Source organism: Passer montanus, unplaced genomic scaffold (assembly GCF_014805655.1).
Source record: "Passer montanus isolate IOZ18808 unplaced genomic scaffold, ASM1480565v1 scaffold23, whole genome shotgun sequence".
NCBI classification, from domain to species: domain Eukaryota; kingdom Metazoa; phylum Chordata; class Aves; order Passeriformes; family Passeridae; genus Passer; species Passer montanus.
The window spans coordinates 11,975,543-11,988,433 of NW_024366926.1; the positions used below are offsets into that span (position 1 = coordinate 11,975,543).

At 39.5% G+C, this 12,891-nt stretch overlaps 1 protein-coding gene across 2 annotated transcripts in view; it reads right to left on the bottom strand.

Moving 5' to 3' along the window:
* Positions 1–12,891, bottom strand: part of ANK2 (ankyrin 2) — a 282,700-nt gene that overhangs the window by 224,206 nt on the left and 45,603 nt on the right. The window contains exon 2 of one of the 2 annotated variants that reach the window (XM_039710551.1): positions 12,217–12,275. The exons of the other annotated variant lie outside the window; for it this stretch is intronic. Coding sequence (XP_039566485.1) covers positions 12,217–12,237 — 21 coding nt within the window. The 5' untranslated portion in view covers positions 12,238–12,275. The remainder of the gene's footprint in view (positions 1–12,216; positions 12,276–12,891) is intronic. 2 annotated transcript variants of the gene reach the window in all.

The window sequence follows — 12,891 nt, forward strand, 5'->3', positions numbered from 1 at the left end:
AAGTAGACATCTTCAGAACAAATCAATGCACTTTAAGTAATCAATTCTGCTTCTACAATTGCTTCTATTCCCTATTAAAGCGTCCAAAGGCTAAAATAACTCTCAGATTCTGCAATTCACAATGCAATAAGCAAATCTTGATACTTCAGTTTGTGATTTGTGAGCTTTTAAGGTAATGGAAATCAGACTGAGTTGCCCTGTGCCAGAGAAAAGGCTTACATGTTAGTTTTCAAATTGATGAAAACTATCATTCATTTTGCTACGGAAGGTATTTTCCTTGCCTTATCTAAACAGGGCTTTGCATTCAGGAATCCAGAAGAGGAACTGACATTTCCTTTTGGCACAGCTTCCCTCAAACTCTGTAAAATCAAATGCCATCCCTAATGCACGTCGCCTGGTGAAACACGCAACTGCATCACGAGCAGGGTGGGAAGAGGGATGAGCAGAAGGTGGCAATAGAGCACCAGATCCAAATCCACATACACTTGATTCTCTTGGTTATTTTTACTCCCTCTAAACCCATATACACTTTATTCTCAATGAAATGCTCACTCTCACCACAGCACACACCCTTCTGTGTGAGCAGTGTACCTCCACTGAAAACCCAACATGATATAGGTGTGATTTCTTACAGCTGCACCACCCCTGGGTAAAAGCAAGTGTAAAAAAGCTACATTTCTCCTGACGTAGGTGACAAAATTGCAAGACTTCCATAAGCAGCCCTCGTGGCTCTCTGCATCTATCAGAAAATCACAGGAAACGGGGGTTGTGTAGTTTGTCCATAAAAAAGTTATTAGAAAACTATTTACCGCCTTCTGCTGAAAAGCTAAATCATAAGCACTTATCTTAAAGCTAGAGTGGAAAAGCATCATTACATTTTATATAATAATATTCCCCTTCATTTCTAAAAAAAAAAAATCATCTCCTGAGCACTGATGGAAAGTATATGGAAAACTTCCTCCTACTCTTTCCAAGACTGAGAACACTCCTGGTTAACTTCACTGTTAACCAGGTAACCACAGGGCAATCCGGCTCACCTCAAGCTCGTAGTTAAGCCTTTAAGCTTCAGACAGAAAGTGCCATTCCAGACAGGTTTGTAGAGTCTTCCCAAATGAGGATTCTCTCCATAATAAGCATGCAGGAGGGATTGAGAAAGGCAGAGACCTCCCTCTTTCGGCCAAAGAGAGGCGAAGCAGGAATGCACTGCCATTACAAGAGATTTTAAGGCAAATAGGATTGCACTTATTCCCCCACATTTCTGATGGAGACAAATAAAACAGGATAAAAGAATGAGGAGAGGAAATTTAACTGGTGTCACGTGTGCAATATTCCCAAGTTGCCACATTTAACATGACAAGCAAAGACTGATCTTCCTGCACCACAGAATGCAGTTTTTCTCAAATTTGACTTGGAATCGTTATTATTTTCAAGCTTTGCATAGATTTTCTGGTTTCAAGCCTCTTGAAATAAGGATATTTCTTAGCATGACCATGGCAGTACAGCAGATTTTTTCCTGCCCTGCCTTTCCCTGCTGGACCCCAGCAGACAGCAGGACCTGCCCGAGATGCTGCCCACAGCTGGACACCAGTGCCAGCCCTTCAGGGTTTGAAATGGCCCCCATCTGCCCCAATAAACCACACAGAACTGAAGGCCACAGAACCATGCTGACTAGCAATTATTTGGTTATATTTATAATAATTACATTTATAATAATTATTATTATTCCTGGCATGTACTGCTGGCTGGGGAGCTGGGAAAACACCGAGCTGTAAACACAGCCATGGATTTGGTGGCTGCTCACCCACCACTAAAAGGGAGCAAACCTTTTGCTAGACTCCTCATTTTCTCTAGTACTGCAAAAGATCAGGTATTAAAACAGCAACAGAACGAAGCAAATTGAAATAGTCAAGCTATCTGATATCCTAAAAAGCTCTCCAGACTTAAACACATCATCAAATGTTACCCAAGCAGCAAAGAGAACAAAATTGGGATTTCAAATGATTTAACATTCCAGTGCATCACATGAAGTTGCCTCGTGTACCTGAGAACAATCTTCACACAAAGACTTTATCAACTGACCATTTAAATGCCATGATAAGACACAGAACAATCAGTTGAGGGAAAATGAATATACAGAAATGCCACAATAAGGTTACTCACATATTCTGCCAAAATAGTAAAGAAATCTTTCACAGCAGCTATAATTTCAGGGGTTTATAGCATAGAAATTGTCTGATAAACACCTTTCCTCCACTGAGATTAAGGAATTAAAAACACATAAATCATGGCACAATGATCCCCTCAGCAGCAATTAATAACATTATTAGTAAACACTTTCTAAATAAAAGAGTCTGCTTTGCTTAAATACTAATCACTTTTTATTACTCAAAGTAATACAAAGAAGCAGCTCAAGTGTAACATGGGAAATAAACTGTTAACTACATCTTGGATATTCTTTTAAAACAATGTTAAAGGGTAAGCTACACAACAGAGCAATCAACACTTAAAATGTCTTAATTATCAGTGTTTTTAAATAACTTTGCTTCACTGCTGTCCCAGCTACAGCGTCCTGACTGGTTCACGGATAAAGAAAATTATTTCATTGCTATTTCTTGCCCTGGCTTGTCCCCTGGCTTAGTGACAAGAGTACATGGTCCCCACTCTCCAGCAGGCTGGCAGGGGACCATCATTCCCATTTAACCTTCATTCCAGAACACTGGCCTTTGTCAGAGAAATGCTGCCCTTCAGGCCCATATAAATAACCCTGCTTCCCCTGGAAACTGGAATTTGGCCATGCTTTGGGCCTTAACTGCTTCTTACATGCTACAACTGCATTAATGTGAGACTTTAGTTGAGGGAAATGATGAATAAGATGTTCTTTGCTGGTTGGCAAGTGTAAAGTATATTAAACAGCACAAACTAATTAAACTTTTTCATTTTGTTTAAAGAAAGGTATGAAGAACATTTTGTAAAAGAAAAAATAAAAAATTAATAACTCCTAAATATTGGTTTTCTTAATTCTTTGTATTCACATCTCTAAATATAAGTGACTGACAGGTCATGAAACAGTCACACACTCAAAAATAAGCTTAACAATCATCAACCACACACCCCCCAAACCTTGGAAAAACAATTTTCAAGCTGATTCTATCCCAATGATGTAACAAAAAAACCCCCATAACTGATATATATGTTTGGAGAGAGCAGCTCAGTTTTGTGACACTATCCCAAAGACAGATAGCATAAGTTTTAAAGGAAGAGTAAGTGATGGAAGAATCACTGTGGTACCTAAATAAATATCTGGAGTTGTATTTTACACAAAGGTACTGTCACTTAGGACTTAAATTCAATTCTGATGCCTTTTGGCAGTATTTATTTTAATAGCAATATAACATTATGATGAGCTGAACTATTCAAACATCAATTCAGCTCTCTGCATTTTCATAATTCCACCCACTTGCAATTAAAGTAGAAATTGTTTAGAAGAAAGAAAGCAAAGAAGAAAGAACAGCAAAACATTTTCTTACAAATCCCTGACTAGGGACTGGACAAACCAGAATAAATTCTCACACCAACAGCTGGTACTGCTGTGGTGCAGAGAGCAACACTTGCAGACTGCCCAGTGATTTGCAGTATCAGGTATGATGGTTCTTATCATACCAAATTTAAACCCTCCCAGTGCTTGGCATCCATCTCAGGCTGACAGTCTAGGCCTATAAAAAAACTGCATGTGCAGAACAGCTTATTTTAAGAAAATTCCCACCACCCTCTCACTGAAAACCTGTAGAATATTCATGCTTGGAGCACAGCCTTGAAAATCTGGCTGCCATACCAGGGACAAACAGGTTTTGTGCTACGCCCAAGAGAATTCATCCAAAAGTGAACAAGTCACAGGCCTCAATAACCACAGCTTACATTGAATGTCACAGTATCTGAAAGCCCAGATGTGTCCTGGTGCTCCTGGGTATACTGAGAGGAGGGAAATAAGGTGGGATATTCCGCTGAGCAGCCCTGCCTCACCAAGGACCGACCCAAAGGGAACTGACTTCATGGAATAAGGCCAAATCCCCCATTTTTGATTAATTTTCTTGGTTTCTATACTTTAACGAAGTTACTTTAAAATCAGGATAGTACAAAAAAATAGAAAAAGAATCATTAGCAATATTTGAAATGAAAGACAGAAACAAAAAAAAAAATCAAGTACATTAATTTCTTGTGTTATGAAATCAATAGTAGCTTTTTCACAAAAGTCCTGCATCACTCAGCACACAAAATGGATGGAGCTTCCTATTTTATCCTCCCTTTTTAAACCCAGCTGTGATTACAGTTATTCATTTCCTGATGGCTTCCTTTGGAAAACTAATATTTTATAAATAAAGCCATACTTAGGAGAGCAAGAGGACTGACAAGACAAACAGTAAAGCACTGCCAAGACACAAATGCCTTGTCATTTGGATAAGGATTCCTGTCTTCGGTACATGGTATTCTCAAAATATTTCGGGTTTGTTCTTGACCATATGCCTGTATTCAAAATAATATTTCAACTGTAGCAATAACTATTCATAATCTGTAATATGTTTACTTTACTCTTTAAGCCTTGTATCTCCTCTCCCTGAACCTAAGAACACATCCCATATTCTAGGAGAGCAGATTTTGTGTGTCCCAGCCCAGCGGCCAGAACAGAGGTGGTGGCAGGAATTTCCCTGGGGGAAGGGGTTACCTCAGCTCAAGGAGGGACAAGTTTGTGAAAGAAAAAAACCACTGAGGGTTATTAAATCACAGAGACAATATCCAGCTCAGGAAATCCTGAGCCAAAAACAGCTGGAGGCCAGGAGATTATTTAGGGGAAGTAGCAGATATGCTCGCCCTGTTGCTGTTCTTCCCCAAGAACCAGGCTGTGGATATTGTTCAAGAGAAAACACTGAGAAACAGACCCTCTGAGGAACAAAGCAGGCAACAGGTCACTAATTAATGGCATATTTATGGTTTCAATACTATCACCAAAGTAATCTTTAAAACAGCATTTAACCAAACAGAAAGAGGATTGAGAATGAAGTGTTACATAATTTTTTGGCCACCATGGAGCTCAATCTTCAGCCAGAAAAACTGGTGTAGAGTTATGAGAAGATGTGGAGTGAGTGGCAGCTCCCAGCTAACCTTCCTGAGAGGGGGATATAAACAAACCTTATCAACCTCTTTCTTAACAGGAGGATCCTTTCCTCTTCCCCCTCTGCTGCAAACACCCCCTATGTTCTGCTGGACAGCACAGGCCTTCTTTGGGAAGTCTCTGTTCTCTTTCTGATACATTTTAGAACATGTGTCCAACCTTGAACATTAACTGTAGAGGATCCTACATCACTCTTTTGCGTCAGTATTTTCCAAATTCTTAACCAAAATTCAGGTTTTCCAGCTGCTACTCCACTTTAACTTTTGGAAGACTAGTGGATCAGTCCATAAACCATGAACTGCTTTCCATGAACAGTTATTAAATGTGGATCCCAGCAGCCCCTTCCACTGCCTCACGTTCACCCCCAAGCAATTCCTTCAGTCAGAAGGTGCAGCTGGAGGCTCTCTGCAACTCCATAACCACCAACCTCAGCTCCACAGCATTCCAAAGGCCCTGCTTAGCAGTTTTAATTTCAACCCACTGTTTGCATTTGCTTAAAAATCTCTTCTACAACAACCTGCAAACAGACTCTAGAGTCTGTACCAAATTCCCATCTAAAATATGGCTGTTGTTATCTAAGGAAAAAAGCTAAATGTAGCAGAAAGTGTCTACTGCCTACCCTGGCAGGGTTTTATCCAACAGCCTTGAGTTTTTAACTCAGCTACATCAGCTGACTCCCCTCAGACAATTTTTAAGTTCATTAACGTTTGCTAATCTAAAATCATGAATATGGACTTTGTTTTATTTAACATACACTTACACACTCTACACCCACTCACATGCATATATACTTATACACACGCGCATACACTCTGGTATTTTCTTTCCATTAGAAGTGTTTGGGGAGAATACTGATTGCACAGCTTTGATACATGCAGCTTCCTCCCTATCATTTTATGACCATTTTAGTTAACATAATTACCATTACAGCAGATCCTAATTTGTTCTCATGGCTACAAATTCATGAGACAAACTGCTGTGATGCTACAGCCTGATCAAAACAAGAGCAGGCAGAAAAGCAGCCCAGCTTTCACCAGCTTCTTTAGCTGAAAGGCTCAAGCACAGAAAGGAAATCAAAATCACTTCCTCTACCTTTGGGTTCCCACCTCTGCAGCCTTCTCACTAGAGATGTTACAGACTTGGGTGGCTGTGAAAACTACAGAGCAGGGTTAGAGTGTTTTTTAAATGTATACAATACACACCAGCCCTTTTCCTCCTTCCCAGAGAATTCTGGACAATGGATTTGGTGGGAGACGACACAGAAGGCTTAGCTGGACAGATCATTAAAAGCTTTGCATTCCTAACTTAAGGTGTATGTAGAGGGAAGATTTTGGTACCCCATCTTGTTCACATTTAATAGACAAAAAATTTGAGGTATTATCATTTTTAATGATTATTTCATGCCATTGTAGAATAGCCTAAGGAAGCAAATGATTTATGAGAACAGATGTATTAACTACATGCCACTGATACTTTAGGAAGGAAAAAAACCCAGGCCTATCCATTACAGCAAAAAGAGTGATGAGACTGACCTCATTTGCCCTCAATGGTGTCTGTGGAAAACTTTCTACCATTAACACTTGTATTCAACACAAATCTCACTTCCAGTGGATTTCCAATTGACTCCTGAAATAGAGCCAATGAAACTAATCTTCAGAGAGAGCAGAGCATGCATGAAACACTCAGACTGCCACAAGATTAGATGTACATTTTTAAGAGGCACTTAAAGACTTAAGAGTGAAAATTCTGCCCTACACAAACACACTTAGAAGTAGGCACACGCTCAAAAAGATGACATTCGACACTCCCAAATCTTCAGTGCTGTTTGAAACCCTGGCAAGGATGTGTACCTTGGCCCATCTTCAACCTCTACCTATGCCAGAAATAGCACTGGAACACGGATGAAGAAAAGCAAAAGCAGCAATATTCTGGATTTACATCTTATCTGAGATTGTCTGAAACATTAAAACCAGGACAGTATCTTTAAAAGCAGCTCTGCAGAGTGGCCAGGCCTACATTTTCATCTCTTCTGGCACAAAAAAGAAACTGCAAAATCTGCATCAGAATGAAGTGTTTTCTCAACAAATGTTTATAGCAGAATGTAAGAAATTCGTCTGGCTGACAAAAACTACCCATTCTCTCACTGGAGAAACAATGTCCTTTTGTCTGCCATGCTTGTGGTAAAAGAAAATAAATAAGATTTTGGCAGAAAAGCTAATATAGACTACACAAATTTGGCAGCCAACCTGTTGCTCTTTGCAGTCAATGCTTCACATGTCAGGTTTCACGTTTTATCTGGAAAATAAGCCGTGGAAAAGCTCAGGACCATGTGAGACGCTTCCTCAGGATTTAGACTCTGGGCTATTTTTTAAGCAAAGCAAAACCACCTTGGGAGATTTTAGCCTATTTAAAGTGGCTTCTTCCTTCTATATTTATCTCCAGAGAAAAAATCTAAATCAGAAGAGAACAAGCCACCAAAGAGCCACATACAATCTGCTTCTCAAACCGTGACTGCTCCAAGCAAGAGCTCGTTCCACACTCATTTCCTTGGCAGGCACTGAAGTGGGAGCAGTTTTCGAGCATGGCTGCACAATGCTGTGCAGCATGGAGCATTCAGCCCTTGGCCAGCGCCTCCCTCCTCCTGGTGGCAACGTAGCTGCAGACTGCTGCTGGACACTGCAATTGCCCTGCCTGCCTTCACGGCCCATTAGCTGCAATTTCTGCTGAAGCAGAGGCTGTCCTCAGCTGGATTCAGCTCAGCTGCTAATTGTCCCAGCATCTGAACTCATTCCATGTGAAAATCAATAGCAAACCTGAAATACTTTCAAGTCTTCATAGTCACTCTGGAATTTCTCCCATTTTGTACTCACAGACCTCAAGAAGACAAAAAGAAAATAATCCTGACTTCTCTGTGCTCATTTTGGTTACCATAAAAATAAAGCTTTTCCTTGTTCTTTGTAGTACAGGGGAGATCATGACGGATGAAATTCATCATGGAGAAAATGAGCCCCTTACAAAGCAATACACAGAGGCAAAAAGCAGTGCGAACGTACCACACACCATTCCACTCTTGTTTTGAAGGAACAGTCTAAAGTCAAAGGGTAATTCATTCATTATGCCCATTTAAATTTTCATGTCCCCTTAGGCTGCCAACATAAACACCAGTTACTGTGACATGCAATCCTGCTTTTCCAGATGTAGATATCTGTTCCTTAGGAAATACCAACAGGCAGACAAGAGCCACAACTTTAAGTGATTATATATCTAGAAAGAACTTAATATGTTTGCACATACAAGCATTTCTGACACTTATGTCAAAGATGCAGTTTCACTTTCAATGTATACCTTTCTGACACTTATGTCAAAGATGCAGTTTCACTTTCAATGCATACCAAAAAAAAAAAATCCTCAAGTGCTGCATCCATTTTTTAAAGCAGGATAATATTATGAAGGTGCAGGCATAAGAGCCTTCTAACAGCTCTAAAATTTCCATTGCTCACTGGAAAAAAAAAATCTTAATACAAGCACACATGTCCTCTACTTACAGCCTTTTTCATTACTATGATGAAGATGTTACCTAAAGAAAAATGCCACTACCAGAGAGTGGGACACAATCAAACAGTAACTCACATTCAGCTTGGCTTAAACAACAACTCAGGCTCAAAAATATCTGGCAAGCAGATCAACTATTCAAGGTCTGGAAAAACAAGTTTGTTTTCCTGGGACAACTTCTTTACCTACATGTCACCATTACCTGATGAATGCCAGTGCTTACGAAAATAAAATCACCTTTTAGATGCTTACCGGCATCTATAGGAGTTGTATATTGGCAAGCCACTGCCTTTGTCAGATGTTTCAAAAACCAAAGAGACACAGCAAACACACAATCTAAATCATAAGACACAATAACTATCTCCCAGTCAGCAGATCTATCTGATCTTGGCAGTCAGTTACTATTCATGGAATTTTTAGGTTCTCCAGTACTAAAAAGACACAGGAATGATATTAAGAGACTCCCAGTGAGTTCTCTGGTGAAGCTGGATGTTAAATCCCCCCCCACCCAGTCACCTCAGTTTTCCAAGGAAAAATTACTGCTTCTCTCAGCATTTTATCAAGGGCTGTGCAATTGCGCCAGTTCAGGATCACCACTGAAAAGAAATGTGGCTCTCTACAGACAAGGCAGAGACAAAAAAGCAAAGAATGGATGACGCCTGTCCTGCTGCCCAGCTCCATGGAAAGCTGGGGAGGCCAGGTGCCAAAAATGCACGAATGTCTTTCATCAAAAGCTTGAAGAATAAAAGACATGGAAGCATTTTCCTGCTGCATAGCACAGCACTGGCCACCTTGCTACCCACCAAAGTCAAGTAAACACGTTTTCATCTGGGATATAAAAACAGATATACACACACAGAGGTTTTGATTACCAGCTCCTTGGTATACTGGAGAAAAAGAGAGCACCTACCTCTTGAGAAATCCATATGGACACGGTCCATGTTTCCACTGGTACCTCCATGATCATGCAGGCTAGAAACTGGTGATGTTAAAGTCAAGGCACAATTCCTAGAGAACCTGAAAGCTGAGAGGATTTTGACCTACCTTTGTGAATCCCTGGCCCTAGCATGTTGTTTGGCATTTATCTGAATTAACTGACAACATGACACCGAGATGGTAAAGTCCTTTATTGACAGCTCACACTCACACATGTGGCTCAACAGACACAAGTGTAATGTACCAACTAAACACAGAGAAACAAAAAAAATGAATCTATACTTCAAGAATCAATATTGCTCGAGATGGTGATGATGTAGCTCACAGAGCAATGCCTGGTTTATTGAGATGACCTCTGAAAACTTACCCAGGCATGATATTATTATTCCCATTTTTAAAAATAAAGGAATTTTGTACTCCTCAGCAGCAGAGTCTCTGCTGGCTTCTGACAGAAGGTACATTACTACAGCAACTAGTGATGGTCATTAAGACAGACAGGACACGACATGTTTACAAGAGAAAGCTCCTAGTTATGTTTCAGAGACCTGATAAGATGTCAAATGTAATAAACTAAATTGCCTGAAACAAATCACTCTAATTTCATCTTTTGATACCATTATATCTGTTTCCCCACAACGTATCCTAGTGTAGGCCATGGGACATAAATGCATCCAGGATCAAAGTTGAATTCATTTTACACTTAGCAAATACATGAGACATTCAGTGAGCCTTGCACCAGATCTAATACTGTTGCTTGCCACATAAAACTAGTGCACAAGTAGTTCCTGCTGATTTCATATAAATTTTTATCAGTTCCAAGCAACCAGGGGTTCTTGGTGCTCAGAACACCATGTGCAGAAAACAATGACTGTACTGCACTGTGGGTTCCTCCTTCACTCCCAAATTTCTGCAAGTTTTGCCTCCCCTTCATGACTGAAGGGTTTTTTTAAAATGTCTGGCTCCTTAAATTAAAAAAAAAAAATCTCAAATGGCCACAAGCAGCAGCATTTTGTTTTAATGTTAGCCAAGAACTTTCTCTTTTCAAAGGCTAAAATTATGCTGTGGAACTCTCTGGGGAACAGAAAAGACCTTTTAGTTCTCACAAAGGCACTTATTTACTGATAAAAAGCAGAACTTGTACACATTGATATGTCTGTGCTTCTGCTTACAAAAACCTGTGAGACAGTAGAACTGCAGCAAGCCTCAGCAAAGAAAAATTCATTTATTTTCCTTTTTGGCTGCAAGAAATTGATACCCCATCTTTCAAAATACTTCTTATTTAAAATTCAAATCTGAATAATTAAGTGCAACCAAAGTTTCAGCTGGACAGATTTGTTCTTAAACCAAAATTTTCCCAAACTCAGGTCACTAACTCAGCTTCAGGTGAGCCTTGTTTCTCCATGACATTTCTTTGTCAACAAAATCCCAGAACAGACAAAGGAAAATCAGGAAAAACAGTAGAGAAAGATAAAGTAGTTGCATGCAGCCAATAGTGGAAAGTCTATAAAAGGCAAAACCAGAATTTTTCAGCCAAAAATCTTGTCAGAGAATACTTAATTTTTGTGTCCAATGCAGTCTGGGCTTTTTAACTCAAAATTTATGGAAGGAGAACAGATAACAATCCATTAGACTCCATAATCTTTTCAGAAGTAGGAAATTCAGGGATAAATCTCCGTTCTGCCCACTAAAATCAGAACTTGCCTTTGTCCCCAGACATTTCCTAATCAATAGCTCTGTCTTCCTCTTTGCACCCTTTTGTCAAAAAGATTAATTATAATTTTCACTCTAATGGAAATAATTAGGAAACAGTGACATTTTTGCAAGCCAGAATCCTCTTCCTTGAGCCAGCCTTGGTGAGGATTCTTCCATACAGCTTTGCATTACCATCCCTAATTGGAATTAACAGCAATTGCTCTCTGTAACCATGGCTCTCCCATCAACCCACACCCTCCTGAGGGATTTCACAGACAGCAACATGACAACAAACACTGCACAGAATTATAATCGATTATCAGTGATGTGAAAAAAAATCATCTCTAGGAGAGCCACTGCAAATGAAATATAGCTGGGTTTTCTTTGATGCTTCTGTGTGTTTGTCACCAGCAGAAGCTGAAGCTTTTTGTTCACAGCATATTTACAGACATTATTTCCCAGTGCAAGAAAAGGCCTCACATACCTCCATATCCATCTCTCTGCCAAGGAAGGAGCTGTTTAAGGACCAAATCTGGGTCTAGCTTCCTCTGAGTTACTTAGTGGTACCGTGCCTTAGAAATGCTTCTATCACTTTATAATCAGCATGTAAAGCAGACTTTCCAGTGATCACAAGTGCAAGAAGAGATTTCGAGAATGACACTTAAATATTTCATTCATCATCGCCATCATATTATTATTACTACTTTTATAGCAAGTAAAATAATTTCAGCCAATTAGCTGGACCCAGGTTCATTAATTTCTCTGCCAAGACATTCTCAATAGAGCAAAAGAAAAATAAAAGGAGGAAAACACTCAAAATATGTACTCTAATTATTTGCACATTTCTTATCGAATCTAAATTAAAATACCTTTTGCAACATGCTGGCCATTTAAATGTCAATTCTTCATGTCCCCTTCGGTTACTTACCTAAAAAAAAAACAGGAAAAATACATTAATTTTCCATGTTCTCAGATGTATCATGAGTCATGAATACTCTCCACTGCTCCCCAGTAAACCTTCAGTGGTTTTAACTTATAATTAGGATAATAGGTTTTAGTTGTTTTATTAGTTTAGATGACATGTTCCCACTTTGCCTCTGCTGAGCATTCAGTAATTGAATTTAAGATCTTTTTTCTTATTTTTTCTTTTTTCCTCCACCGTACATGATTTCAAAATAAAAGCTACTTGATGCCCTCAATAACTTGATTTTCATATTCTGCCTATTTACTCTGGAAAAATTAATAATTGCAGTCACAGTAATGGAAATATAAAACGTTCAAAGTAAAAGAACCCAAATGTGGTCTTTAGTACAGACATTTGTGCAACTTCTTAGCAGCTACTGGAAAGATATATTTTGGGCAGATGGAGCACAGGACAGCACACCCTGGACAGTGCTATACCCCAAATCGTTACAGAAGTGCATCTTGCAGTTGGGAACAGCAAGGGCAGCGTGTGCACAGCAGGCTCGCCATTCACTCCCACAGAAACATGGGCTTTACACCATTATACACTGCATCTCTTCTCTGTAAAACCTTTCCAAACC